Here is a 26,250-nt window from a genome sequence, read left to right as displayed (position 1 = left end):
CAATTCTTTGGCTGCATTATGCAGGCTACATATATAAAACCTATATACATCAAAATTAACGCAACCAGGCCACATAGCAAAAGTCATATGACCTGCTCTCCTACTCCTAGCAACTAGAAAAAAGAGAAGAGAAAGAAATGTTGTTAGATAGGTTAGAAAGGACCCCCTTATTTTGAGGGGTGAGATTATTAGTCCAACCAAAATTAAATAACTACCTAAAAACTTAACAATGGTAGCCTCAAGTTCTTCCCTCTCAACAGTTTATAGGCTTATAAATGCCAAATATTTGTTATCAACAACCATCATGCTTTAGAAAAATGGCAGCGAAGGCAAGAATTTTTGCAGGTCTTTTTCTTATTTGCACGATTCTCCCTTCTCTGTCCTCAGCATTTGCAGATCATCTTCCTGAAGTTCTCCTAGCGAACAATTCTGATAAAAATATTGATGTGCCAATCCATGTTAATAATGTTGCTCATGTCAGCGACGACGATGACACAATTTTTGAACTAGATGGTAAAAAGGGGAAAAAACTGAAAAGGGCATTGAAGAAAAGGGCACAAAAACAGCATGATCTGTGGGAAAAAATTCTTGATCATGACATCATTGAAGAAAGCCAACCTGAAGAAGATGCTGCACCTGTAACTCCAACACCTGTGCCTGTCAATCCAACCCCAACACCCGTACCTGTTGATCCAACACCTAATCCTGTGCCTATTAATCCAACGCCTAATCCCGTGACCGTTAATCCAACACCTACGAATGTGCCTGCAGGATATCCAGGAGCAACTCTACCACCTGTGACAATAGGATATGGGGGTGCACCTCAAACACCTAATCCATCAGCCACACAAACACCTGTGCCTGTACAGCCAGCTCCAGGGCAAAAACATCCAACACCAGAAGAAATTAAAGAGCTACGTAAACATGCTAGATTGAAAGTGGGATTTTACGATGAAATTTGCCCAAAAGCTGAGAAGATTATTAAGGATGGCATGATCAGGGCTTTTGGGAATGATTCCAGCATTGCTGCTGCGATTCCCCGCCTTCTATTGCATGATTGCTTTGTCAATGTAAGACTTCAATCCTTACCTCAATATGTAGATTCTATGATGATGTTCTCAGGATATTCAGTAAGAAACATATTTTCGAATCTTTTGGATTGCATTTGATATGTAGCTGCTCATTTAATGAATTCAAAATGACTGAATCGATCTTTATTTTGGTGGTTAAGATCCTTTGGGCCAGTTTCATTATGTGGAAATTTGGGGAGAATATGTACTTGATCAGCTGATCCTACACTTCCCACGTTTTGCAAAGGGGTTTCAATTGAATTACCATCATCGAAAATCAAAACAAATTGTTCTTTTATACATATGAATTGTTAAATCCTCTTGACATAAGGAAAACTTCTAATAAAGTGGAAAGATGGTTTGAGAATTGCATTAGGCCACAGGTTGGAATCCAGGGTGTGGCAGTCTCGCATTTTCTTAATCCTCTTAGTAGAATTTTTGGCTCCACAACTGGCAATGACAGCAAATTTTACTATTCTTGCAAAACTTAAAGGAAAACAGAACAAGCCCAAACTAACTTCTACACATTTGCAAATTTTACTCTATTGACCAAACATTTCAACTTTCCTTTTCGTCCACTTTCTTTCGCAGGAAACAGGCTTTCCTGTGCTTTCTTGATAACCAAAAATAACATTAAAGTCTAATGAAAATTCATTTATCTAATGCATAGGGATGTGATGCATCACTATTGCTAGACCAGACACCAAGTGGGGCAAGGGTAGAGAAGCTCGCCAACTCCAATGGACCAACAGTTAGGGGATTTGATCTCATTGACCAGATCAAGGCTGAGCTTGAGGCAGAATGCCCCCGCGTAGTCTCGTGCACAGATCTTTTGGTATATTTATCAAGGGATGCCTTTGTTGTATCCGGTGTCCCTCACTATGACGTGCCTGGTGGACGTCGTGATGGAATGGAATCCCTTGAAGCAAATGTTCATGGCAACCTCCCACTTCCTGATAATACAGTGGATACGTTGATTGACCTCTTCAAAAGGAAAGGCCTGAATGAAGAGGATTTGGCAGTTTTAATTGGTGCCCACTCCATTGGAGTAGCACACTGTTTCAGCTTCCTTTACCGATTGGATAATCCTCAGAAGGCGGCCATGGTAGATCCAAGGCTCGCTGGAGTTATGAGATTCACATGTACCAACCAAATGAATACTTTGGCTTTTGATACCACCACACAGTACAAGATGGATTCTATTTACTACAAGCAGCTGGCTGAAAAAAGAGGACTACTTGAATCAGATGTGCTTTTGAGTGAAGATCCCAGAACAAAGGACTATATCCAAAAGTTTGGTGATGACCAATCGGGATGGTTCAACAAGTTGGGCAAGGCCATGAACAAGTTGGCTTCAATGCAAGTGCTCACTGGTGACCAGGGGCAGATCAGGAAACAGTGCAGGGCTGTTAACTGAAAAGCTGGATATAAGGCTCTAACATGCATCAAAACAGAACTGGTTCCTCTCTTTTTTGTTTTAACCAACTTTTACTTAGTAGCTCATAGGACCAATATAACAAACACACAAATGGTGCATGATAGATGAGACTTGCTCATCTACAACAAATTAAACGTGCAAAGCAAGTCCTTGTCTAAAATGAGATCACAATTTTGTACTTCCAAGTTCTACTTAAGATAGCTAATGTAATTGCTTCAACAGACAATGCACGGAAAAAATTATCTTGTACAACTGCTTGCTTGTTTTGATGTGTTCTATAAGCAAATTGGGAAAGAAAATGAAAAAAACCTCCCATGTTTGAAGAATTAATAGGTAATCAGCTATGATTTTTTTTTGCATCAGCTCTGGTGCAGCTACAGCACTGTATTATCTCCCAATTCACGGATGACTTCCTCAACTTTGACCAGCATATCTATCAATATCAGCAATTCAGCAAATTAGTACTCTAAACCAGTCAAATCAGCATCTGCATGTAGCTGCTTTTTTTAACAGTGAGTGATTTTTTTACAACTCGTAGATATTACTTAGCAACGCTTTATTTTACCATGGTTTGAATAGTAATCAACTTCAAGAACAGTGACTTTAAGGCTTTTCCATCCATTAAAAGGAAAAAGTAAATAAATTTTAAAAACAAAAAGGGGCATTAGGAATATGAAGTAATGTGCATGCTCCATCGACCAAAACCTGGAAAAGGGGCATTAGTATTTAAAGACATACCTTGGAATGAAGAATCTTCTAGATATTTCTGCAAAAGAATAAGCAGGTGGATCATACAAATGGAACAAAATTATGAGCCGTCCAGCTAAAAAATTTCAGCGAAGCAGAATGTTAGTTGATCTCTATAAAAGATATAGACAGAAACAATACCGCAATTTGGTCTTTAAGGTCAACCTCCTTCGTCGTACTTGACTGTGCAGCAACTGCATTCAGTTAACAATTATTTTCGGTGTTTAGTTTTGAATCAAAAAGTGGGGAACTTCATGAAAAGTCGACTGATGAGAACCACCTTGATCAGCTTCAGGGCCGCAGTTCATCAAGAAGGACGTGAAACTGGGAGGAAAAGCTGAAAGAATCTCCTCAGCTTCGCGATTTAGTCTCATTTCCTCTGTATGTGAACCTTGAGAAAATCCAGGCGCCCAGGTCACTGGCATATGATGGGAACTAGAGTCACCTGAAGCTGTATATATCCATCCTTCATTGTCCCTGATATATTGGGAAAAATTGTATTTAAATATAAAGGTGACGTATCGAGACACGTAGACTGGTCAAATGGTCAAAGAATTACAACTAGCCAAGATGCACGAGTTGCAACAGATACGAGCAAATGGCAGAGGAAGAGGCACGGGCAGTTATTCAAATAACTCAGCACCCGTACCTATCTAAGTCATTTATGTCCGAGAATCAAAGGAATGAATCTGACAATAGAAAAAAGTGCAGATACGGCATTTAATAGGCATTAAATGTGGAATACGTTAGAGAATTTGTATTGAATGTAATGATTATGTAACGTAGCATTCAATGTCTTTAATTACTCATAATAGCCTTATTATGATTTGGACAAAACGTATATCTCCAAGATATCTATAAAAGGGAGATATCTGATCAATTATAAGGACACGAAACACTATTGGAATAAGCTTTGGTTTACTTGTTTTTCTCTTGATTACTCTCTTGCTATCTAAATTACTTCCTTTTATACATTCTTTTGATTATTAGTAACCCGTGTTCTTCTAAATTCTAGCTTTGACTAAAATTTATTTTTTGGTTAAACAAATTGGTTCCGTTACCGGGAAGCTGATAATCTATTTTCTTTTCACTTAACTTTCCTTGTTGCATCAATTATGTCGAACAACAATGACAACACTCAAGGAAACCAAGAGAACCAACAAAATCAGGGAGATCCACAGAATATTAACACTCAAGTTCCTACTCCACGAGACTCTCCACGGCAATCTTATGAGGGTACTCCTGATGGGTCTCAAATAAACGAGCATGCTCAATTTGAAAATGTTGAAGCTGTTGATGAAGCTTTGCAGAAATTAATTGTTGCTCAGGTCAACAAAGCTGTTGAGGCACTTGTTAACCAGTTACATGTTGCAACACCCACACCTACTCCAAATAATAACACTTTGGAAAACCATTGTTCTGGGCTTGTTAACTCAGGCAGCGGTGGAACTCCCAGTGAATCACACGAGAGAGAATCAGGTAATGTAATTAATTCTGATTTACAAAATTTACTACTAACCTTGCAGAAACAGCTCAAGGAGCAAAGTGAGCGCATGGAGCAGATACCCGGGGTGCCGCCCATAATCAAAGGGGTAGATATGGATAGATATTCGCAACAACCCTGGAAGCCAAGTGCTGCTCCACTCCCAATTCCAAAAAAGTTCAAAATGCCTGATATTCCAAAATATGATGGAACAACAGACCCACGAGATCACGTGAATGCATTCACAACGGGCGTAAAAGGCAACGATTTGACTAAGCAGGAGATTGAATCAGTATTAGTCAAAAAATTTGGTGAAACACTCACCAAAGGAGCGCTAACATGGTATTCTCTTTTACCCGAAAATTCTATAAATTCTTTTGCTGAGCTTGCAGATTCTTTCATCAAAGCACACTCGGGAGCTCAAAAAGTAGAGAAAAGAATGGAGGATATTTTCAAAATCAAGCAAGGGGACTCAGAACTGCTTAGAGAATTCGTGGACAAATTTCAACGTGAAAGAATGACATTGCCACGTGTACCTGACAAATGGGCAGCTATAGCTTTCACAAGTAATTTGAATGAAAAAAGCTCGGAAGCTACGAAGACACTCAAGGAAAGCCTTCGAGAATTCCCAGCTACAACGTGGAATGATGTTTATAACAGGTATAACACGAAGCTGAGGATTGAGGAAGATACTGTTCCACGATTTCAAAAAGAAGAAAAGGTAAGTTCGAGACGTGCGGAGACCGAAAAAAGATCCGGTAAAAACAGGTGCGAGCACATAGGACCTGCGGGAAAGGACTCACGGTCAAAGCAGGATAATCAAAGGTACGATCACAGATCAAGAAACAGAGAATCAGGTTCTTCATCAAGATTCAGGAACGAGCGAAACAACTATGAGTCACGAGATGATGATAGAAATTTAAAAGCAAGATTCGGTGGTTATAACTTCAACGTCAGCACCTCCGAGCTCGCAGCTGTTTTGAGAAGCATGGAAGATAATGTTCGATGGCCAAAGGAAATGAGATCGAATCCAAACAGGCGCAACCCTGACCATTGGTGCGAGTTTCATAATGACCACGGACATAAAACAGCAGATTGCAGATTTTTACAAAGTGAAGTTGATCATTTATTAAAACAAGGATATCTTACTGAGTTGTTCAGTGAGAAAGGCAAGCAAGCTTACATGAAGAACAGGAAAGAACCTCCAAAACCACCTTCTCCCAAAAGAACTGTCAACATTATAAGTGGGGGTGAAGACGTCAATGGTATATCACATATTACAGCTAACAAAATTTCCAAAGTAACAATTACCCAAGGGAAACGGGTGCGGCATGTTTTAGAGGAAGACAACATTACATTCAATAACGTAGATGCAGATGGCGTATTAACCCCTCATAACGACGCACTGGTAATATCTTTAATTGTATATGATACTAATGTGAAACGAGTTTTGATTGATCCAGGTAGTTCCGTGAATATTATTTTGCTAAGAGTATTACGTGAGATGCAAGCTGAAGATAAAGTGATACCAAATGCGCATACTCTATCTGGATTTGATAATTCTAGTGTCCTCACGAAAGGAGAGGTAACACTAACCACATTCGCTGAAGGAGTCGTCAAAGATACAAAGTTCCAGGTGGTAGATATGGAGATGGCTTACAACATGATTCTTGGGAGACCATGGATCCACGAAATGGATGTTGTTCCTTCAACCTTGCATCAAGTTATTAAATTTCCATCGCCATGGGGAATCTGTCAAATTCGTGGAGATCAACATACAGCCAGGGCTATCAACTCTGTTGCGGATACAAGCACGAGAAATGAAGGTAAATAGCAATCACAGAAGGCAGTTGAGGACACCACAACACAAACCTCAACTGAATAAGGGCAAACAGATATAGATTCAAGGCCTGATACCATTCAAGAGCCAGAAGAGAATGAAAATATCAAAACAACAATAGAGGAATTAGAGTCTATCGTGTTATTTGCTCAATGGCTTGATAAAAAAGTCTATGTTGGAGCCAATCTTAGCCAAGGTATGAGAGGTAAGTTAATTGAATTTTTGAAAACTAACGTGGACTGCTTTGCTTGGTCCCACTCTGACATGACAGGAATACCACCGGAGGTGATGACTCATAAACTAAATGAAGATCCATCATACCCTCCTGTCAAGCAAAAGAAAAGAAAGCAAGGAACTTTCAAGAATCAGGTGATTCAAGAAGAAGTCCAAAAATTGCTAAAAATTGGTTCCATTCGTGAGGTAAAGTATCCTAACTGGTTAGCTAACACTGTTGTAGTTCCAAAGAAGAACGGTAAGTGGCGGGTTTGTGTAGATTACACAGATCTTAATAAAGCCTGCCCTAAAGATTCTTTTCCACTACCACACATAGATCAATTGATTGATGTAACTGCAGGTCACGAACTATTAAGTTTTTTAGATGCACATTCAAGTTATAATCAGATTAAAATGGATCCGGGAGATGAAGAAAAAACTTCATTCATAACAGATAGGGGAACTTACTGTTATAAAGTAATGCCCTTTGGTCTAAAAAATGCAGGTGCAACGTATAAGAGGTTAGTTACCAAAATGTTTCAAGAGCATTTATGAAAGACTATGGAGGTATATATAGATGATATGCTTGTTAAAACTCAGTATTCAAAAGATCACATATCACACTTATCTGACACATTTTCAATTTTGCGCAAATTTAATATGAAGTTAAATCCCAAAAAATGTGCATTTGGCATTGCATCAGGTAAGTTTTTGGGTTTTCTTGTTTCTAACCGTGGTATTGAAGTGAATCCTGCACAACTTAAGGCCATTGAAGAAATCCCTGATATACTTTCAAACAAGAAAAAAGTTCAAAGACTAACAGGGAGAATTGCAGCCTTGGGAAGATTCATTTCTAAATAATCAGAGAAGTGTTTTAAATTCTTCACAGCCCTTAAGAAGCATGATCATTTTGAATGGAATGAGGAATGTCAACAGGCACTCAGGAATTTGAAAACGTACTTATCAAATCCACCTTTGCTGGCAAAACCAAAGGTTGGGGAAAGACTACTCATTTACCTTGTTGTTTCGGAAGTTGCGGTAAGCGCTGTTTTGATCAGAGAAGAACAAGGTAAACAATCCCCTATCTATTATGTTAGTAAATCTTTGTTAGATGCGGAGACGCGATATCCTCAGTTAGAAAAACTTGCACTTGCATTAATCATGACATTTAGAAAGTTAAGACCTTACTTTCAGTGTCATCCTATCGCTGTAGTAACTGCCTACACTTTACGTAATATATTACATAAGCATGAGTTATCAGGTTGGTTAGCTAAGTGGGCAATAGAGTTAAGTGAATACGAAATCACATACCAACCTAGAACTGCTATAAAATCACAAGTGTTAGCTGATTTCGTGGCTGATTTTAGCTAGGGGATGCAATCAAAAGCAGAAAAAGAATTACAGGTATTCAATGGAGCTAACCCGGGAACTTGGACTTTATTCACTGATGGCTCATCTAATGTAAAAGGTGCAGGTTTAGGGATTGTCTTGGTACCACCTACGGGTGAAACCATTCAACAAGCTATTAAATGTCACTCCATAACTAACAATGAAGCGGAGTATGAGGCTGTGATTGAAGGTCTAGAATTGGCGCGAGAGCTTGGCATAAATCAGATTATAATCATGAGTGATTCACAACTCGTGGTTAATCAAATGTTGGGGACTTATACAGCTAGGGAAGCAAGGATGCAACAATACTTAGAAAAGGTACGGGAATTGATAAAGCAATTTCAAACCTGGAAAGTTATACAAATACCAAGGGATGAAAATATTGAAGCGGACGCCCTAGCTAATCTCGCATCTACAGCTGATGTGGCAAGCGATGCAAACGCCTCAGTTATACATTTATTTCATTCAGTTCTCGATCCTGATAAGAATGAGGTAAATTTTAATAATTTAACTTGGGATTGGAGGAACGAGATTGTTGCTTTTTTGCAGTATGGTATCATCCCTGATGATAAGAAAAAAGCCCATGCGCTTCGAAAGAAGGCTGCTCGGTACTGCTTAAAGCAAGGCAATTTATATCGTAAAATGTTCGGTGGTCCCTTAGCAAGATGCCTCGAACCTTCGCAAACGGAGTATGTAATGAAAGAAATACACAAGGGACATTGCGGGAATCACGCAGGAGGAAGGTCATTGGTAAGAACCTTAATTAGGGCAGGTTATTACTAGCCTAAAATGGAAGAAGAAGCAGAAAGTTTCGTGGCCAAATGTGATAAATGTCAAAGGTACGGTAACAATATGCATAGACCTGCGGAGTTATTACATCCAGTCATTGCGCCATGGCCATTTATGAAATGGGGAATGGATATCGTGGGTCCATTACCACAAGCAAAAGGACAGGTAAAGTTTCTGCTCGTACTCACTGATTATTTTACTAAATGGGTGGAGGTAGGGGCATTTAAACAGGTGCGAGAAAAGGAAGTCAAAGATTTTATTTGGCGGAATATCATATGCCGATTCGGTGTACCAAAGGAGATCATGTGTGATAATGGCCCTCAATTTATTGGAGCTCAAATCACGGAATTCTTTCAAAGTTGGCAAATTAAAACGATTACGTCTACACCTTATCATCCGGTGGGTAATGGGCAAGCAGAATCAACGAACAAGGTTATTATCAATAATTTAAAGAAACGATTAGAGGAATCAAAAGGTAACTGGCCTGAAGTGTTACCTGGAGTTTTATAGGCATATCGCACAACTGCAAAAACAAGTACAGGAGAAACACCGTTTTTATTGGTTTATGGAGCTGAGGCTTTAATTCCGGTTGAGATAGGGGAACCAAGTACACGGTTCACACAGGCGACACAAGAATCTAATGACGAGGAGATGCGGGTCAATCTAGATTTACTCGAGGGAGGAGAGAAGCTGCATTAATAAGAATGGCAGCACAAAAGCAAGTCATAGAACGATATTACAACCGAAAAGCACGCCTCAGATTCTTCAAAGTGGGGGACTTCGTGCTTAAAAAGGTTTTTCAATCTACAAAGGCAGCTAACGCAGGTAAATTAAGTCCAACATGGGAAGGACCCTATAAAGTTCGTGATATTGCAGGAAAGGGAGCATATGAATTGGAGACAATGGATGGCAAGATACTACCTTCACATTGGAATGCTGCTCATTTGAAGAGATACTATTTCTAAGGAATACCCACGGTCAGGTATCACCATTTTAAATTTAATTTTTGAATTGTTAATATTTTACTAACGATTTTAGATGATAGGCAAAAAGCTAACCCGCACTAAATGATGAGTCACGACCTGTAAGGCACACGGAATAACCTAAAATTCCTGGCCTAGGGTTACAATTATTCTGATAGAAATTCAAATGGGTTAAGCAGTCTTCATCTATAATTGCACCTCCAAGTCCCGTATGTTTTTCCTTTTCAGGAAAAGGACCAAATGAGAGAAACTATCAAGTGCTCGAGGTTTCATACTTCAACACTCAAACACTTGGGGGACTACATAATATACACAGACATGTGTATAAAGAAGGCAAGGAAGATTGAGGAAAAATCAAGCCTAAAAGAGTCAAGTGCAGAGTAAAAGTCACAAAGTCACGAGATGAAGCCACGAGCTAAGGTCAAAGAAAAACCTTACTATAGTTAGGGTAAAGGCTATGTACTAAAACGGGTTATAAGGAAAAACCCCGTGTCTATTATTCTTCTTTTGTAAAAATCTATTACAAGAAAAACAGTTACGAGAAAGTTATAGATGTAATTCAAATACATGTAAAGTATTATTCAAAACTTGTCAAAGTTATTTCAAACAAACATGTGTGTTCCTATTTCTTTTATTGTATGATAACACCATTATGAAGTTGAGACGTCTTTTTCATTAAGTGTCGAAATATAAAAGGGTCCTCTTTTATAAAACTCATGTTTAAATTAGTTAGTCATGAGATTAACAGAAGCATTTTCGAAAAACAAAAATGCAAATTCTTCTATAAGTCCTTAAAAATAAAGGCAAGAATAAAGCAGACAGAAGTTTAAGATAATAACATGAAAAACTTCTTAATACTTAAAAACTGAAGACTAAGTACGAACTTAGTCATAAAACTATGAAATTGTATACAAATTGCCCCATAAAAGACTTGGGGACTTGCATTTCCAAAACCAACCCTCAAATGAAGCTAAGGGTTTGATTACAATTTTCCAAAATAAAAACAAAATCATTCAAATGATTAAAATTGGTCACTGAGAAGTTTGTGGAACTAAAGCAGGAGCATCAATAGTAGCGGGCTCAAGTTGGGCAGGTGCATCAACAGATGTGGTTTCAACTTGGCTTGCAGCAACAGGCTCGATTGGGCTTGAAAGAGTTGGGATACCCGTATCAGCTTCAACATTCACGGGAGCTTCAACCACGGGAGAAGGGAAGTCCTGAGTTTGCTGAGCTTTTTCAATGGTTTCATTGATCTTAGCTAACTCCGACTCCAGATTGAAGTTTTTTGGCCAGCTTCAATTAGGGTATCACGACGTGAATTCAAAAATGCCCAACTTACCTCAACAGCAGATTTTTCTTCAAGGATCTCATAATCTTTTTCCCAATCAGCAATCTCATTCTTTAGCTCTTCATTTCAGCCAAGGCGGAGTTATAAGAAGCTTGAAGAGAGGCATGGGAGCTCTTTAAAGCACGCACCTTATCAGCAAAGACTCGAAGGTCTTCTTGTGCTTGAGTTAAGTTTTGCAGGAGCTCCCCAGCGTAAACTTCTTTTTGACTCAAAAGATCCTTCAACTCTTTGTTCTCTTCACTGGCCTTAGATAGTTGCTCTGAGAAGGAGGATTCGAGACGTTCTTTTTCTTTTTCTGCTTGGCTTGAGGAAGTTTTTACAACCGCTAACTCTGAAGTTAAATCCCGCACCTACTGCTCTAAGGTACTCTTGCTCTCTTGTAAATCTTCTATATCAATTTGTGCACTCTCAAATTGTTCCTTCCAATTGATCGCCTCCAACTGAGAATCACGTGCTATCTTCTCTGAATCACGTGCTACCTTCTCCAATTGAAGGATTCAGTTCATCATTTCTGTGCCGATAAGATTGGCCTAAAAAAAGGAAGGGAAATAAGAATCCCAAAGATAAAAAAATTTTACAAAGTAAAGAAGGGAGAGAAGGAAAATACCTTCAAAGTGGCATGCACGATATCATTCATTAGAGTCAGGAAACTATGGCTCTCCAGCTTTGCTTTTTCAATTGGGCCAATTAAAGGCTCCAGCCATATATCTGTCTGACCTGACTTCCTCAAAAGGCTGCTATCAGCAGGAACTTCAATAGTTACCCTCCTCATAGCGTCACTTCTACTTGAAGATCCCACTTCCGTATGATGAACGATAGGAGGGGGAATTGTCAAAGAAGGAGCGGTAGAAGAAGTGAAAACAGTAGAAGAAGGAACAGAAACAGCTGGGGCTAGTAAGGAAGGAATCACAGGCACGGGAGTTGAAAAAGAAGATAAGGGTATATCATCTAAAACAGGCCCTAAACTTCCACTACCAAAACCACTGATGAAAAGTTGATCAATAGACTCACGGGTATCATGAGGAGTGACGTCATCGTCAGGAATTATTACTGGGGTTTCAACAGGTTCGGTAAGAGAAACAGAAAGACGAGGGGAAACTTCAGCTTCGTCATCAGAGACGATGCGTCTCCTAGCTCGTGGTCTCGTCACCAGGGAGCCCCCATCTTCCTCTTCTTCAGAGTCTTCCTCTTCAACAGTTTTCCTTTTCGCAGAAGAAGAACCCAAGACTATTTCTCGAGCTCTTTCTAAAGAGATACGGGTCCCCGAAGGAGTACGGGTTCCCGAAGAGACACGAGAGGCCGCAACTGCTTCAGCAGTAACTCCTCGAATAGCAAATCCTGATAAAAAGAAGGATGAGAGTTAGAGCAATAAAGAAAAATATATATATGCGTGAAAGATGAAATAAAAACTCTTACCATGAGTCTTTACTTTCCAACCGTAACGGTTAGAAAGTGTTCTCCAAGACCTACCATCTATTGGTGCGGTCTTCAGCAATTTATCTACCCAACCACGGAAATTGGGAATATCCTCCACAACTTCCATGGTTGCTAAAAAAAGGGCAAAATTAGAGAAGTTGATAAACTTGAAGAAAAAAGGCACGAGAAGGATAAAAGACTTACGTGCAAAATTCCGCTTCTTAGGGAAGGGAACGTTATCCTCACCCACTAAGCCAACAGTCGGGACAACAACAAACCGGGCATATCAGCCACGGTCCTTGTCATTTTCAGGGCTCACCAAAACCCTCTTACTCCTGGCCACTGGGGTAAAAACGTCATTACGGAAAAGCCTAGGGGAGTAAAGATGAATCAGGTGAGGGAAAGTAAAGGAAACGTCAGCCATATTGGTTAAATGCCTCAAACAGGCAACAACCCTCCATATGATTAGGCCAATTTGACCCAAACAGACATTAAAGAAACGGCAAAATTCAATAATGACTGGGTCAATAACTAGTTTGGACCCTAAAGTGAAAGGGTATGTATAAACAAAAGAGAACACAGTCAAGTAAGAAGTAATTCTATGATTTGGATTAGGGATAATAATGGAAAAATCATTACTCCAATGATAGTCTTTGCGAACTACAGGAGTCAAAACTTCTGTAATTTGAGTGGGGTAAGCATCAGCACGATCTTAAGCGGAAACCTGGTGTCTAAGAGATTCCCTATCATGGTAAAAAGATAGTTCTGTAGGGACTATCTCCTCTACTAAAGGCTCACGTAATGGTTCAGAAGGTTCTTTACCACTAGAAGAAGATTTGTGAGAAAGGGAACCTCTGGTTCTAGAAGAAGGACCAGAACTAGGAGAAGGTATAGACGAACCACCACCACGAGTAGACCCTAAGCTACGAAGTCTACCTCCCCTTCTATGACTAATGGGGGCATTGGGGAAGGTATCAACAATGGGAACTCTCCTAGGGTTAGGGTTTGGTGAAGACATGGCGAAGAAGAATAATGTGAGGAAGAAGTGAACTGAGATCTGAGAAATTAAGTGTTCAATAAGCTTTATGTGGTAAAAGACAAGGAAAGAAGTTATATTTATATTAATAAGCAACCGCCAAAGTTAAAAGTGCAGTGATGGAAGGACCATAATAATGATAACTGGCACTTCGTGAATAGTGGAGCCGTAGAAAAGCCTTGAAAAGGGCTGCAAAACTGCAGAACCAATGGAAAAATGACAAGTGTACGGAGCATTAAATGGAAGCGACAATTGAAGCGTCAATTTTGTCCTAGTATTAATGGTGACAAAAATTCTCTTTTAATGAAATCCACTTCCCAAATATTCAACTGATGAATAAATGGAAAGTGGGGGGACTATCTGTATTGGGAAAATTTGTATTTAAATGTAAAGGTGACGTGTCGAGACACGTAAACTGGTCAAATGGTCAAAGAATTACAACTAGCTAAGAGGCACGAGTTGCAACAGATACGAGCAAATGGCAGAGGAAGAGGCACGGGCAGTTATTCAAATAACTTAGCGCCCGTATCTATCTAAGTCGTTTATGTCCGAGAATCAAAAGGAATGAATCTGACAATAGAAAAGAGTGCAGATACGGCATTTAATATGCATTAAATGTGGAATACGTTAGAGAATTTGTATTGAATGTAATGATTATGTAACGTAGCATTCAATGTCTTTAATTACTCATAATAGCCTTATTATGATTTGGACAAAACGTATATCTCCAAGATATCTATAAAAGGGAGATATCTGATCAATTATAAGGACACGAAACACTATTGGAATAAACTTTGGTTTACTTGTTTTTCTCTTGATTACTCTCTTGCTACCTAAATTACTTCCTTTTATACATTCTTTTGATTATCAGTAACCCGTGTTCTTCTAAATTCTAGCTTTGACTAAAATTTCATTTTTTGGTTAAACACCTGAGAAAATCAAACCTTATGTAAATTATACTTTAATATCTTTATTTGCTAAACTCACAGGAGGATGTGTCAAAGCAACTGCAGTAATCAGTATCTCACCTTTGTGAAGCTCCACCGAAAGGAATAAACTCAGATTGAGAAGATATCACTGAATCAAATTCAAGACACGGAAGAGCAGGAGGACTTGCGCTGTCCAACTTTCCCTAAGAATTTCACATACGAAAAGCACGTGAAGGAAGAAAGTTGTATATTGTAAGTGAACTCGTAGAGAGCATCATAGAGAATTATGCACCTTTAAAACATTCATGAAATTCTCTATCTCGTAGATTGTCAAGAACCGCAGGACGAATTTCTGAATCTGCAAAAATAACAGGAAAATTGAAGTCCAACATTAGTGGTTTTATCATAGGACCTTTCCACATAGTTCTCTGTATCAGGATTAGCAGAAAAGAAGCCTCAGGCCATCATATATTCCACTTTGAGTTCTTTCAGTGTGCCCTTTATATGACAAAGCCTCAATAGAATAATGTCCTAAGTGTGAAAGCTAAAGCAAACATTACAACTAGGAAGCTTGAGTGAATGATTCAACGCGTGTAGCAGTTCTGTGAAGTGAGTTACCCATGATATATGCTCTCAGAAGGACTGTCTATTATCTTAACTCTTAAGTACCAGATGGTACAGAGCTTGGATAAAATGCAGTAGTCAAGTTAGAGAGCCGAGTCTCAGATGCTTCAAAGTCTTAAAGAAAAGGATGTCATCACTCCCACGTCATAGTATTGAAACTTCAAGTTATACACCTAAAAGAACTTGTTCAGAACAATTAGCTTACTACATATAATACACGTGTATCTCCGAAAAACTAGCTACTTCAAGTTTCTTCCATGCAACTTTTCGTTCTTATTTTAACTTCATTTAATGCTCCATTCGCCTCTTTACATTGGATATTTGAAGCGTGAGGGAGGCTTGCCTGTCCCTAGAGCTACTTTCATTTTAATCTGATTCTTAATCTCGTTACTTCTCTACACAATAGTTTTCCTGGAAAGAAGAAGTTTCAGCTGAAAACAATGGGGGTTTAAAGAGAGCATGAGGTTATAATCACAGTTATAGGAAATTCACTAATGACTTCACAAAGACTAATTAATGAGCTCACCTGGCCAACAGAATCCCTATAGCTCACAAAGACAGCTCTAGTTCCCCTTGTTGGAAAACCTGATACACATGAGACCTGAGGCCATGAGAACATCAGCCTCGAAACGTAATGCTCTTCCTGCAAGAAGTAAATAATGAAACCAAAAAAGGTCAGAAAAACGAAACTATTCTGTTAGCCTCTCCATGCAGAAAACTTGATAACTGTAGCATTGTCTAAGAGCTTATGAACAACAGCAAGTGATATCCATTGTTTGCAGAACTATGAGACAGCTACTAAAAATCAGAACTGATAATGCACAAGACTAATGCTCGTGCGCTTAGCTGTGTAATCTCTTCAAGCTGTGTAAGACAAGTTTATCTCACAAACAAAGGGTAAGAAAGGTGCCACTATGCTACCAAACAGAGAACTAATACATCAAGAGTACACTGCGTCCCCAGTACTCAACGAAAAAACTGGCATAGGCCCTCCTGCAACAGTTTTCAACAGTGCGCTTGACCTATTCATATTACCTATGGATTTCCCTGTACCCATGACATTTTTACGATCAGCTATGTAATTTACCCTCTGGGAAAAGACAGCATTATTGTTTGCCCAGAATGGCACGAAGAAATTGCTTCCGCTGAAGCATTGTTGTGATTATCTCGGCCTATTTTAAACAATTCCACAACACAACGTTTGCATTCAACAGAATGAATACCAGCTCTCCAACACAGAAAAAGTGAAATCGAATCAGAAGATCGAGTATCAACAAGTTCAAGCAAAAATTGACTCTAAAACTCAAAGTTACATTTAAGTTTAAAAAAGACAATTACTATATCATAAATTTCAGAATACATTTCGAATTCAACTAGATCCTTCAGAAATTCAGCAAACAGAAGTTCAATACAAAAGAAAAAGAAAGAAGACAAGACACAACGGTAAAACGGAAAGAAGCAATAGACGCTTATAGTGGCTCTGTGAGCTAGATCGAGCAGAAGGATGAAACCACGACAAGAAGAGAAAGCATATCATAAGATCGAGTATCAACAAATTCAAACTAAAATTAACTACACTATACAATTGAGAGCTCTCAGTAAAATAAGATTACATCATAAATTCACAATTAGTGACAACTAACAATCAAATTCAAAAAGTTATGCATTGTCCTTTTCTATTTCAACTCATCCTTGAGCGAGTCTGCAAACAAATATATCAATCCAAATAGGAAAAACGAAAACAAAACCAAAGCAGTTACATATTATTTTTCAAAAAGGTAAAATAGCGGGAAAACAGAAAGAAGCAGTATATCTCACGAGGACTCTGTGAGCGCAGAGTGAAGAAAAGGATGGAACAGCAAGAATAAAGAGATCAAATTATAAAATCGAGTATCAACAAATCCAAGTAAACTTACCTATGAAATCAAAGCCACATCAAATTGAAACAAAAAATTCATCAAAAAAGTCACAAAGGAAATTAACATTCAAATTGTTCATTTTCTAATTCAATTTCACCTTGGGAAAATAGCAAATAAATATAACGATCCAGAAAAAATATATAACGAAAGTAAAGCAGTTATTTCTTCTTTTTTTTTCCTTTTTCTGGAGCATTTAGAATTTCTCAATAGTCGAAATAGTTGTAAAAACAGAGGGAAGCAGAGAGCGCTCACGAGGATCGTGTGACGGAAAGCGAGGACGAGGATGAAACCGCGATTAGGATCGGATCTATCAGTGCGGAGTTTGAGAGAAACGAGGGAGGAAGAGGAGATCCATTTGCCGCCTGTACAGTGCTTTCGTCTAAGAGGGACGAGAGACGGATGAGAGGGATGAGGAGAAGCTGGAGGATAGAGGATGAACCGAGCGTATTCAGCTTCCCACTGGTTTGTTACGGTGGCGATTGACATTGACGACGGCGGCAGCTCCGACTGCTCTGCGGCCGCTGTTGCTGGCCATGAAAGTGAATGTGATCCCGCCATTTTTCAAAATTCTAGTTTGGAGTTGTTTTAGGTGCTTGCGGCATGTAGGACGGGTTTTGAGCGTAGATACACGAGGCGTATTTAGTTTAATAATATGGGTGCACTATTATCTTTAATATAGATATTTGGTTCCATTATATAAAATTTTATGATGGTGGCAAGTTGACGAGCAAACTATATTAATACTATATTCGCAAAAAATATCATTCACTTTATAATTGTCATCGACGAGTTTTTATTGAAAATGGTCAATAATAACATCATTACTTACAGTTTTAAATATCTCACACTCTATAAAGCAAACTAAACAATCATTCAAAAAAGATTTTAAAAGCGGCGCTTAATATTGAGGCGGGGTTTTCCTGCTTTGAATCCACTGAGAGCCTCAGAGCCGAAAGAGAGACGAGTCATGAGTACTTTGTTTTTAGGGATTTCAAAGTTTTGTACTTAAAAGAATGATTAAGAGAAGAAAATAAAAAAGACATAGGCAAAAAGGTATTTTCTTTTTAAAGAAGTAAAAAAATGTATTTGTTTGTTAATTGAAAAAAAAAAAAAAGGGCATAGAATTATGTTGTTAATTGAAAAGGGTGTGGGAAATTGGAAATTTATTTACTGTAAATAATAATAAAAGGAATTAATCAAAAAGAATTGTATGGGGATCGAACCCCTCGCCTTGGGGTCAAAAAAGAGATAAGAGGGGCGCTTAGTCATCAATGCACCAAACCAATCACTTGAGCATGGGTGGCCACAAACATATTTAACCACATAATTAAAAAAATTAGTATTTTATACATAGTCTAGGGAGGGGAGCATGGGTGCATGTACCCCATCCCTCTCTACGTAAATCCGTCTCTCCTTAGATCACGTTAAAAGCAACACTATATAGCAAAAATGGTTGCATATTAGTATTAATTAGTGTCAGTACCCGCACGATGCGCGGATGATTTGATAGAATATTAATCTTATAAAATTACGAACTAATATATTTTATTATTTTAATAAATATTAGTTTTTATTTTCTTATTTAATGTAGTATGCAGAAATATAACAAATCTATACAAAATCAAAGGATACACATCATACAGTAATCAAATAAATTATTGTCCCTTATTTTTTTTTATTAAATTAGCAAGTATTTAGTATTATCTATTTACTAATGTGATTTTCATAATCTTGCCAATCGACTTAATATTTTGATACTACTTCTCTTTTAATATAACATGAATATATATTTTCTTACTCTAGAAATATTTTTATTCTTAAAACTTACGTTATACCGTTCAAAATTCTCCAATTGTCTAAATTTATCAATAATATTTTTGAGAGTTATTTATTTATCTTTTATTTTTTAATTAATTCAAAATATAATTAAAATTATCCTTATCCCCCTCTTTTCATCCTTTTTTTTATACTATAATACTTTATTAATTTCTCAATTCGTAAGTTACTGATAATTTAAATAATGTAATTTTTTTTTACTAAATTAAAATTTTAAATTCATCAAAATTATAAAGAGGTAAGCCTTTTATTATTTGTATAAAAAACCTACCAATATTTTTAAGAATTATTAATTTATTTTATATACATAATATGCTTATCTTATGTATAGATATAGATTTGAATGGACAGTTTTTAAAATTTATGTTTTTTATTATTAAATATTTTATTTTATTATTTTATAGATATTTAAACTTAAAAATAATAATCAATAATTAAATAACTAATTATTAACTTTTTATGCCATGCGGCTTTTTTGTAGGCTGTCACTTGACTTAAGGAGAGAGATTATAATACTTACATCTTTATCTTTAAAATAAGTTGAAATAGGGGTATTATTTTTATCTTTAAACTCGATTTTTTATTAAAAAAATTATTAGTTGAAATAGGGCAGTAGGTCGTATCTTTAGAAAAAACTTATTTACTATTTTCCCATTTAAATTAAAAAAATCTTACCTTTCAATTTAAATTAAATGTTATTATACATATTGTCCTAAATTGTCAAATTGCTTTATAATATCTTGCCACTAGATTTAACCACAATGCACACGTTATTCCTTTAATAGATATCAGTAGGTCGTATCTTTAGAAAAATCTTATTTACTATCTTTCCATTTAAATTTTAAAAAAAATATAACATTTCAATTTAAATTAAATGTTATTATACATATTGTCCTAAATTGCCTAATGGCTTTATAATAGTTTGTCACTTTGCTTAACCACAATGCAAACTTTATTTTTTTAATAGATATATAGATTTAAATTATTTAATTTTAATTCACAATTTCTTATCTTTGAATTTAATATATTTATTACATTTATTTATACAGTGTAAAACCTGATTTTGAACTACTTAAGAAAAGACGTGGATTTGGATTAAAGATTACTTGCATTAATTATTTTTCCTCCTTCTTTCCATTAATTATTAAAGGGAAGAAAAATAAATCAAAATTTGAATTAATTTGTTTCCATTTTGATTTTAGTAATTAATCATCTTTTTGTTCTAAGTTTGCCAAGTGACTTCTTAATAGCTAGCCACTTGGCTTAATCACAATGCAAACTTTATTCCTTTAATATATATATATATATATATATATATATATAGAGAGAGAGAGAGAGAGATGTTTTTTATTATTAAATATTTTATAGATATTTAAATTTAAAAACAATAATCAATAACTAAATAACCAGTTATTAACTTTTTATGCCATGTGGCTTTTTTGTAGGCTGCCACTTGACTTAAGGAGGGGGCTTATAATACTTACATCTTTATATTTAAAATAAGTTGAAATAGGGGTATTATTTTTGTGAGCACCTAATTTTTGATAATATTTAATTTTTTTAATTACTTCTTCTATGTAAATATTTTAGGGGTTATAACCTACAATTTTTAGCTTTATTACACTTTTTGTTATAGGGTAAAAATACAAAATTTAAAAGGTGAATTATTACTATTAATATTATTTTATTTTTATTTTTATTTTAAAATAATAAAAACAATTCCGAAAAAATATTAATTTTTTTTTAATTTTCGGGAGTGATTTAAAAAATAAGAAAAAGGGAAGTATTGAATAAAAAAATAAAAGTAAAAGTAGGTGGAATTCTCTTTTAAAAAGTAAAAGAAAGTAGAAAATTAAAAAAATAAAAGTAAAGTTTTGTGGAAATTTTAAAAAAATAAAAAGTAAAAGAAAGTTGGAATTAAAAAACAAATATAAAGGTATCTGAAAATTAAAAAAATTAAAGTAAAAGAAAGTAGCATTTTTAAAAGAAAAGCAAAAGAAAGTGGATTGTTTTTTAAGAAAAGTTAAATAAAGTGGAATTCTCTTTTAAAAAGTAAAAAAAGTGAGATTTTAAATAAGATAAAAGTAATTAAAGTTGGAATTTAAAAAATAAAAGTAAAGAAAGGTGTGATTTCTTTTTATAAAAAAATAAAAGCAATTTGTAAGTGGGATATCTTTTAATTAAAAAATAATAAAATAATAAAATATTTTTTTTAGAAAAAATCTGAAAAATCTCGAAAATGTTGCTATAAATAGGAAAAGGAAAAGAAGAAGAGAGGAAAAGAAAAAAAGAGAGGGCGGAGAGAGCGATATACACTCGATATACACTATGGATACACTGGATATACAGGGGCAGAATTCATTTTGGAGAGAGTAAAAAAGATAGAACCAAATTTTCTGAAATATTGAGAGCGGAAGAACACCATAGAGAGTTCAAAGCTAGAAAGAGAAAACAAAGAGAGATTTTCGGACTATTTTTCTTCTCCATTTTTACTGGTTTTCTCCGTGTTGCTGGGATTTCTTGATTGAGGTATTGAAGCTACTGTGTTGGGATTTCTGCTGCTGTATTTTGCTGTTTGTTGTTGCTGATTGCTTACCCCATTTTTTTGTTCTACATACCAGGTACATGTCCTGAAACTCGATGTATGTAAATATCCAGTTGAAAATGAATGAAGTGGAGGCCTATTGTTGTTGAAGTGGAGGCCTATTGTTGATTTACTGCTTTCATTATACTGTAATAACCGTACTGATGGACTGTTAATTATAAGTTTGTGCATTTGAACCGTTAAGTGTGTGTTAGATATTTAGAAATGCATATGAGTTTAGTTGAGTATTCGTTGTAATAATTCCATGCTGGACTAACAGAATAGTTTCTATTAGTTTAGTTAATTTCCGATTTTCCTAGATCTATATAAATGGTATTATCAAGTTGTGATTAATTAGGTTGTAGACTGTTAAAGTAGTGTGATACTTCTTCTGATCATGGGAGCTTTATATTTAGTAGTGATGATGTGAGTTAATCTATAATTCTGAGTTTGAGTGATTGTGTGTGGGTTCGAAATGAGAAAGTTAAAAGTAGATATGAGATATGTAATTCGTAAGGTTAATTTAGACAATCCATTTTCGTCCAGCATCCTTAATTCTCGAGTTTCAATTCTCATATGTGGTCACGTTAGTGTTTAATCAAAGTTCATGAGCCAGCATTTTAATAAAAATGAGTCATAGTAGGAAATTTGAAATTTGAACTAGTATGCACCATGTTTAAAATTGTGATCATAGGCAGTTTACGTGGGTCATGAAATCTGAAATCAGTTGCTTTCCAACTCATGTTTAATGTTGCATTGAATTTATTTTACTGGCTAGTTAATTTTAGTAGTAGATTCATCAAATTTGTGTTCTTAATTAAATTGAAATTCCATTTAGTATAAAAGACAGGGCTTAACACGCTAGTCCCTAAACGTTTGGGCCTCAGGATAATTGATGCACGGCCCAGGCCAGTTTTGGCCCCTTTCTCATTTTGGCCTGGGCCAAGGTCTGTTTTGGCCGATTTATGGTGTATATCTGATTTTAAATTCCCTCTGTTGGGCTCACATCGGAGCCCAATGGTCGGATGTTGGTGCAAAAATATTACTTAGTTTGCATCAGTCTAGTAACAAATTAATTAGGGCCTTTCTTTTATTTTAGAGATAAATTAAGTAGAAAACTATAGATTGCTCTGGGTTTGCACTTTAAAATAATAAAACGGGATGAGCCTCGCTAAACAAAACACATAAATTGCGGGGTCCTCGATAATTGTATATATTAAAATACTTAGATTTCGGGACGGGCCGTTTAGCGAATTTCACGGCCTTCCCCAAAATAATAACGCGTTAGTCTCTTTAGGCGCGTATTTTAATAACATTACCTCTCTAAACTCGGGTGCGCATTTATGTGACCCAAATCCAAATCTCAACAATGTTAAAGTATGTCCAAAAACCACGGGGGCATTTATGTGACGTGGTTCAAGACTTGTTTTAATGACGTTGCAATTTTCTTTAAAAATGAATAAAAGTGGTTAAGGTTAAAATTTGCACATAGGTTCATAATTGTAAAAAATCAGATAATTTAAGCCAAATATAACAGTTGAGCGACCGTGCTAGAACCACGGAACTCGGGAATGCCTAACACTTTCTCCCGGGTTAACAGAATTCCTTACTCAGATTTCTGGTTCGCGGACTGTAATACAGAGTCAATCTTTTCCTCGATTCGGGATTCAACCGGTGACTTGGGACACCATAAATCTCCCAAGTTGCGACTCTAAATCTTTAATAATAAATCCCGTTTCGATTGTCCTTTAATTGGAAAAACTCTCTTATGCCCTTGCGGGTGTAGGTAAAAAGGAGGTATGACAGCTCTGCGACTCTGCTGGGGACCAAGAACCCAGAACTTTTGGTTCAGGGTTCAGAATTCGAGCTTATAATAATTGTTATATCTGGCTTTGTTTATTATCTGATTTTATTATATGTATGGGCCTAATGTGCTAAATGTTGCTTTTACCGCTTTGATATTATCTGAACTGTATATATAAACTGCTACGAAATCCCTCTTTTCTCTATCTTGAGGAGTGCACGCTGGTCGTGACTTCTTTCTGTTAGTGTCCTATTTCAAATAGAACGAGGTTCGGACAAGTTGCAAAACCGGATGATCTTTTGGTTACCGGTACGCAGCCCCCCCTCGGCTCGAGTTGTCCGCTCGGGTAATCCAGGTCTAGAACAAATAAACCTAGGTTTTAAACCTAGTATAACAATACCTCATGTCGAATCCTTAGTAGGAACGCTTGTTTGCATCATGTGCATTTTGACTTTGGGGACTCAACACAGGGGTTGGGGTCCATCTAGGACAGGTGTACCCAAAATAACAGACCATCTTGATGTATCCTATGTGCTACATGTTGCATTTCTTCGAGGGTAAAAGGGTCATTTGGCGGACTAATGATAGTTGAAGGCAAATGAAAAAAAAAAGAGAGTGAAGTGTGAAGATAAAGCGAGTGGGGCCTAATTATGTTTTCTGTTACATTTTGTTAAGAGAAAAGAAAAAAAAAGAGCTTGGAAAATTCAAAAGATTTTTATACTTTTCATCATTTTTCAAAAATCTAAAATCAAAAAAAGGGAAAAATAAAAAATAAAAAAAAGAGTTTACATGTTTCATCATTTTTTCAAAAAAACAAAGAGAAAGAAAAAAAAACATATTTTCTCTAAATTAGTTGTTATTTTTACTTCTCGCTCGTATCTTATCAGCCCGAACTACGCGAACCTGATTCTCGTCTCTCGGGGCGGGATACGTAGGCAACCCACATAGGGTCCGGTCTTACTAGTAAATATTATGTTCTTGGCTTTGCGGGGTCTTAGCCAAATTTTTCACTTCTAGCCACCTTTTGGCCAAATAAGCCATTTTGCAAAAATAGCCTCAATCATGTCTTGCATGTGTCCAGTAGGGAGTGTTATTGTCTCACATAGTGTTGGTTTAAAATTTTCTCATAAAGGTGTGGATTTATTTACCGGAGTTTAAGCATGACAGATACCTCGTGACCATCTAGTCAGGATCGCTCAATCAGGAGTTGCTTAAGGAGATTTGTTTTATTTTTATGTTTTGAGTCCGTTCTTCATTTTATGTCGTCTTTTACTTTCTAGTTTTGTACAGTAATGTCAAGTCTTTTGTTATTGTATTTTCTTCTTTATATTTGAAAAAAATGTGTTGTAACTCAAAAATCCAAAAGAAAAGAGATATTGCATTTTATATTTCCGTTATAAGTTTTCTTTAGATTACTAATTCTAGAAATGAAAAAAAAATTCTGAGGTTGTTTTTCCTTTAGACAATAAATATCTAGGACTTAAAATGAATTGTTTTTATGTTTCCTTTAAGTATAGTAGAACTAAAATTCAAAAAAAAAAAAGAATTTTCTTTTAGTATTTCTTTAAAAGCCTTATTTAAGGTGTTAATTCAAAATCCAAAAAGATTTTCTTTTGAGAAGTTTCTTTGGGAAATTAGTAAAAAATGAAAAAAAATTCTTTTCATTAGAACTTTAGGATATTGTGCACAGAAGAAAAAAAACAACAACATACTTTATCTTTGATTTATTTTCAGAGTTTCTCTTTTAAGCAATCAAAATTGAAACCCAAAAATATTTTTTTTGCTTGTTTCAAAATCTTGCGTCAAGATATCAAAGGAAAATTCAAAATAATTTTCTGTGGTTTATTCTTTAGATTTTCTTCCTAAAAAAAAGAATCAAAAAAAAATATTTTTCTCTTCTAGGGTATTTCCTTAATAGAATACTTGTTTCAAAAGGATAAAAAAAAACATGCCCGTTAAGCTTGAGTTTAGAATAGGTCATAGAACGTTAAGTCTAGAAATTAAAAAAAAAGGATTTGCTAGTTTTATTTATCTTTTCTCATCAGAGTAGTTGTGGAGGTAAAAAAAAAAGGAGAATGTCAGTTTATTTACTTTATTCCCGTTCTTCCAGAACTACGTAAAGATTTGATTCATGCGGCGTCATGATACGTAGGTAACCTACATAGGGTTCGATCGAATCATTTTATTTTTTTAAAAGAAGGAAAAAAAAAGGGGAAAAAGAAAAGAAAAAAATGGTGAAATTATGGGACGTGAGAAATGAGAGGAAAGAAAAGAGTGATAATTAGAAAAAAAAAGAGGAAGGAAAATGATCAAGCAAGTTCTAGAAAAGCAAAGAAAAGGGAGGTTGAAATGAACAAATTGGGATGATGCCAAGTGACCTTATGACCCTCGAAGTCATTCTAGAACCGTTAATTGTGGCTAGGTGCATTGCACGCAATATGATATTTTTGTTGTTAAATGCTCTAACACTAACGTGATGGCCTCATTTTGTTATATTCATAGCAGAAGGGTGGTTGGTTTGTGGTTTTTAAAGTGGTAACTCTTCTCTACAACACAAAGTCAAAAGGCAATGACAGACAACAACAGAACTGAGTTGGTTGATACCGGTGCCCAAAAGCAGTTGGTTGAACAGGACAATGGGTTGGTTGAAGAGGTAGAGATGTTAAGACAACACATGGCGGACATATATCAGGCTTGGATGACTGGGAAGGCATCACCCCCGCCACCACCTAGCTTCCTAGATGTTGCCCTTACCCAAACTCCGGTCACAATGTCAGATGATCATCCATACTCTCCAGATCT

The 26,250-nt window shown here is 36.1% G+C and overlaps 2 protein-coding genes across 2 annotated transcripts; one reads left to right on the top strand and one right to left on the bottom strand.

The window, feature by feature from the left end:
- The first annotated feature begins 280 nt into the window (after nt 1–280).
- LOC104224698 (peroxidase 57-like) lies at nt 281–2,760 on the top strand. Its single transcript, XM_009776383.2, has 2 exons — nt 281–1,070; nt 1,741–2,760. Exons 1-2 carry the CDS (start codon nt 318–320, stop codon nt 2,485–2,487), a joined length of 1,500 nt encoding a protein of 499 aa, XP_009774685.1. The 5' UTR covers nt 281–317; the 3' UTR covers nt 2,488–2,760.
- A 92-nt stretch (nt 2,761–2,852) lies between these two features.
- On the bottom strand, nt 2,853–17,822 carry LOC104228214 (protein POOR HOMOLOGOUS SYNAPSIS 1). Its single transcript, XM_070160829.1, has 8 exons — nt 17,477–17,822; nt 15,832–15,948; nt 14,974–15,039; nt 14,781–14,884; nt 3,536–3,732; nt 3,397–3,449; nt 3,247–3,274; nt 2,853–2,941 (listed from the first exon to the last, which is right to left on the bottom strand). The coding sequence occupies exons 1-8, from the start codon at nt 17,780–17,782 to the stop codon at nt 2,883–2,885; spliced, it is 930 nt and encodes a 309-aa protein (XP_070016930.1). The 5' UTR covers nt 17,783–17,822; the 3' UTR covers nt 2,853–2,882.
- Nucleotides 17,823–26,250: the final 8,428 nt, after the last annotated feature.

The sequence above is a fragment of the Nicotiana sylvestris genome, chromosome 10 (genome assembly GCF_000393655.2).
Source record: "Nicotiana sylvestris chromosome 10, ASM39365v2, whole genome shotgun sequence".
Taxonomy (NCBI): domain Eukaryota; kingdom Viridiplantae; phylum Streptophyta; class Magnoliopsida; order Solanales; family Solanaceae; genus Nicotiana; species Nicotiana sylvestris.
Note: the sequence above shows the minus strand (reverse complement) of the source record. Positions and strands in the feature narration are given on the sequence as shown.

Bases quoted from the DNA above. Each gene is read 5' to 3' on its own strand.
- LOC104228214 (XM_070160829.1), bottom strand. From the start codon at position 17,782: ATGGCGGGATCACATTCACTTTCATGGCCAGCAACAGCGGCCGCAGAG. The intron at 15,949-17,476 runs GTGAGCGCTCTC...TACTTCTTGCAG, and splicing joins CTTTCCGTCACACGATCCTC to GAAGAGCATTACGTTTCGAG. The intron at 15,040-15,831 runs GTGAGCTCATTA...TTATTTTTGCAG, and splicing joins ATAGGGATTCTGTTGGCCAG to ATTCAGAAATTCGTCCTGCG.
- LOC104224698 (XM_009776383.2), top strand. From the start codon at position 318: ATGGCAGCGAAGGCAAGAATTTTTGCAGGTCTTTTTCTTATTTGCACG. The intron at 1,071-1,740 runs GTAAGACTTCAA...TCTAATGCATAG, and splicing joins TGCATGATTGCTTTGTCAAT to GGATGTGATGCATCACTATT.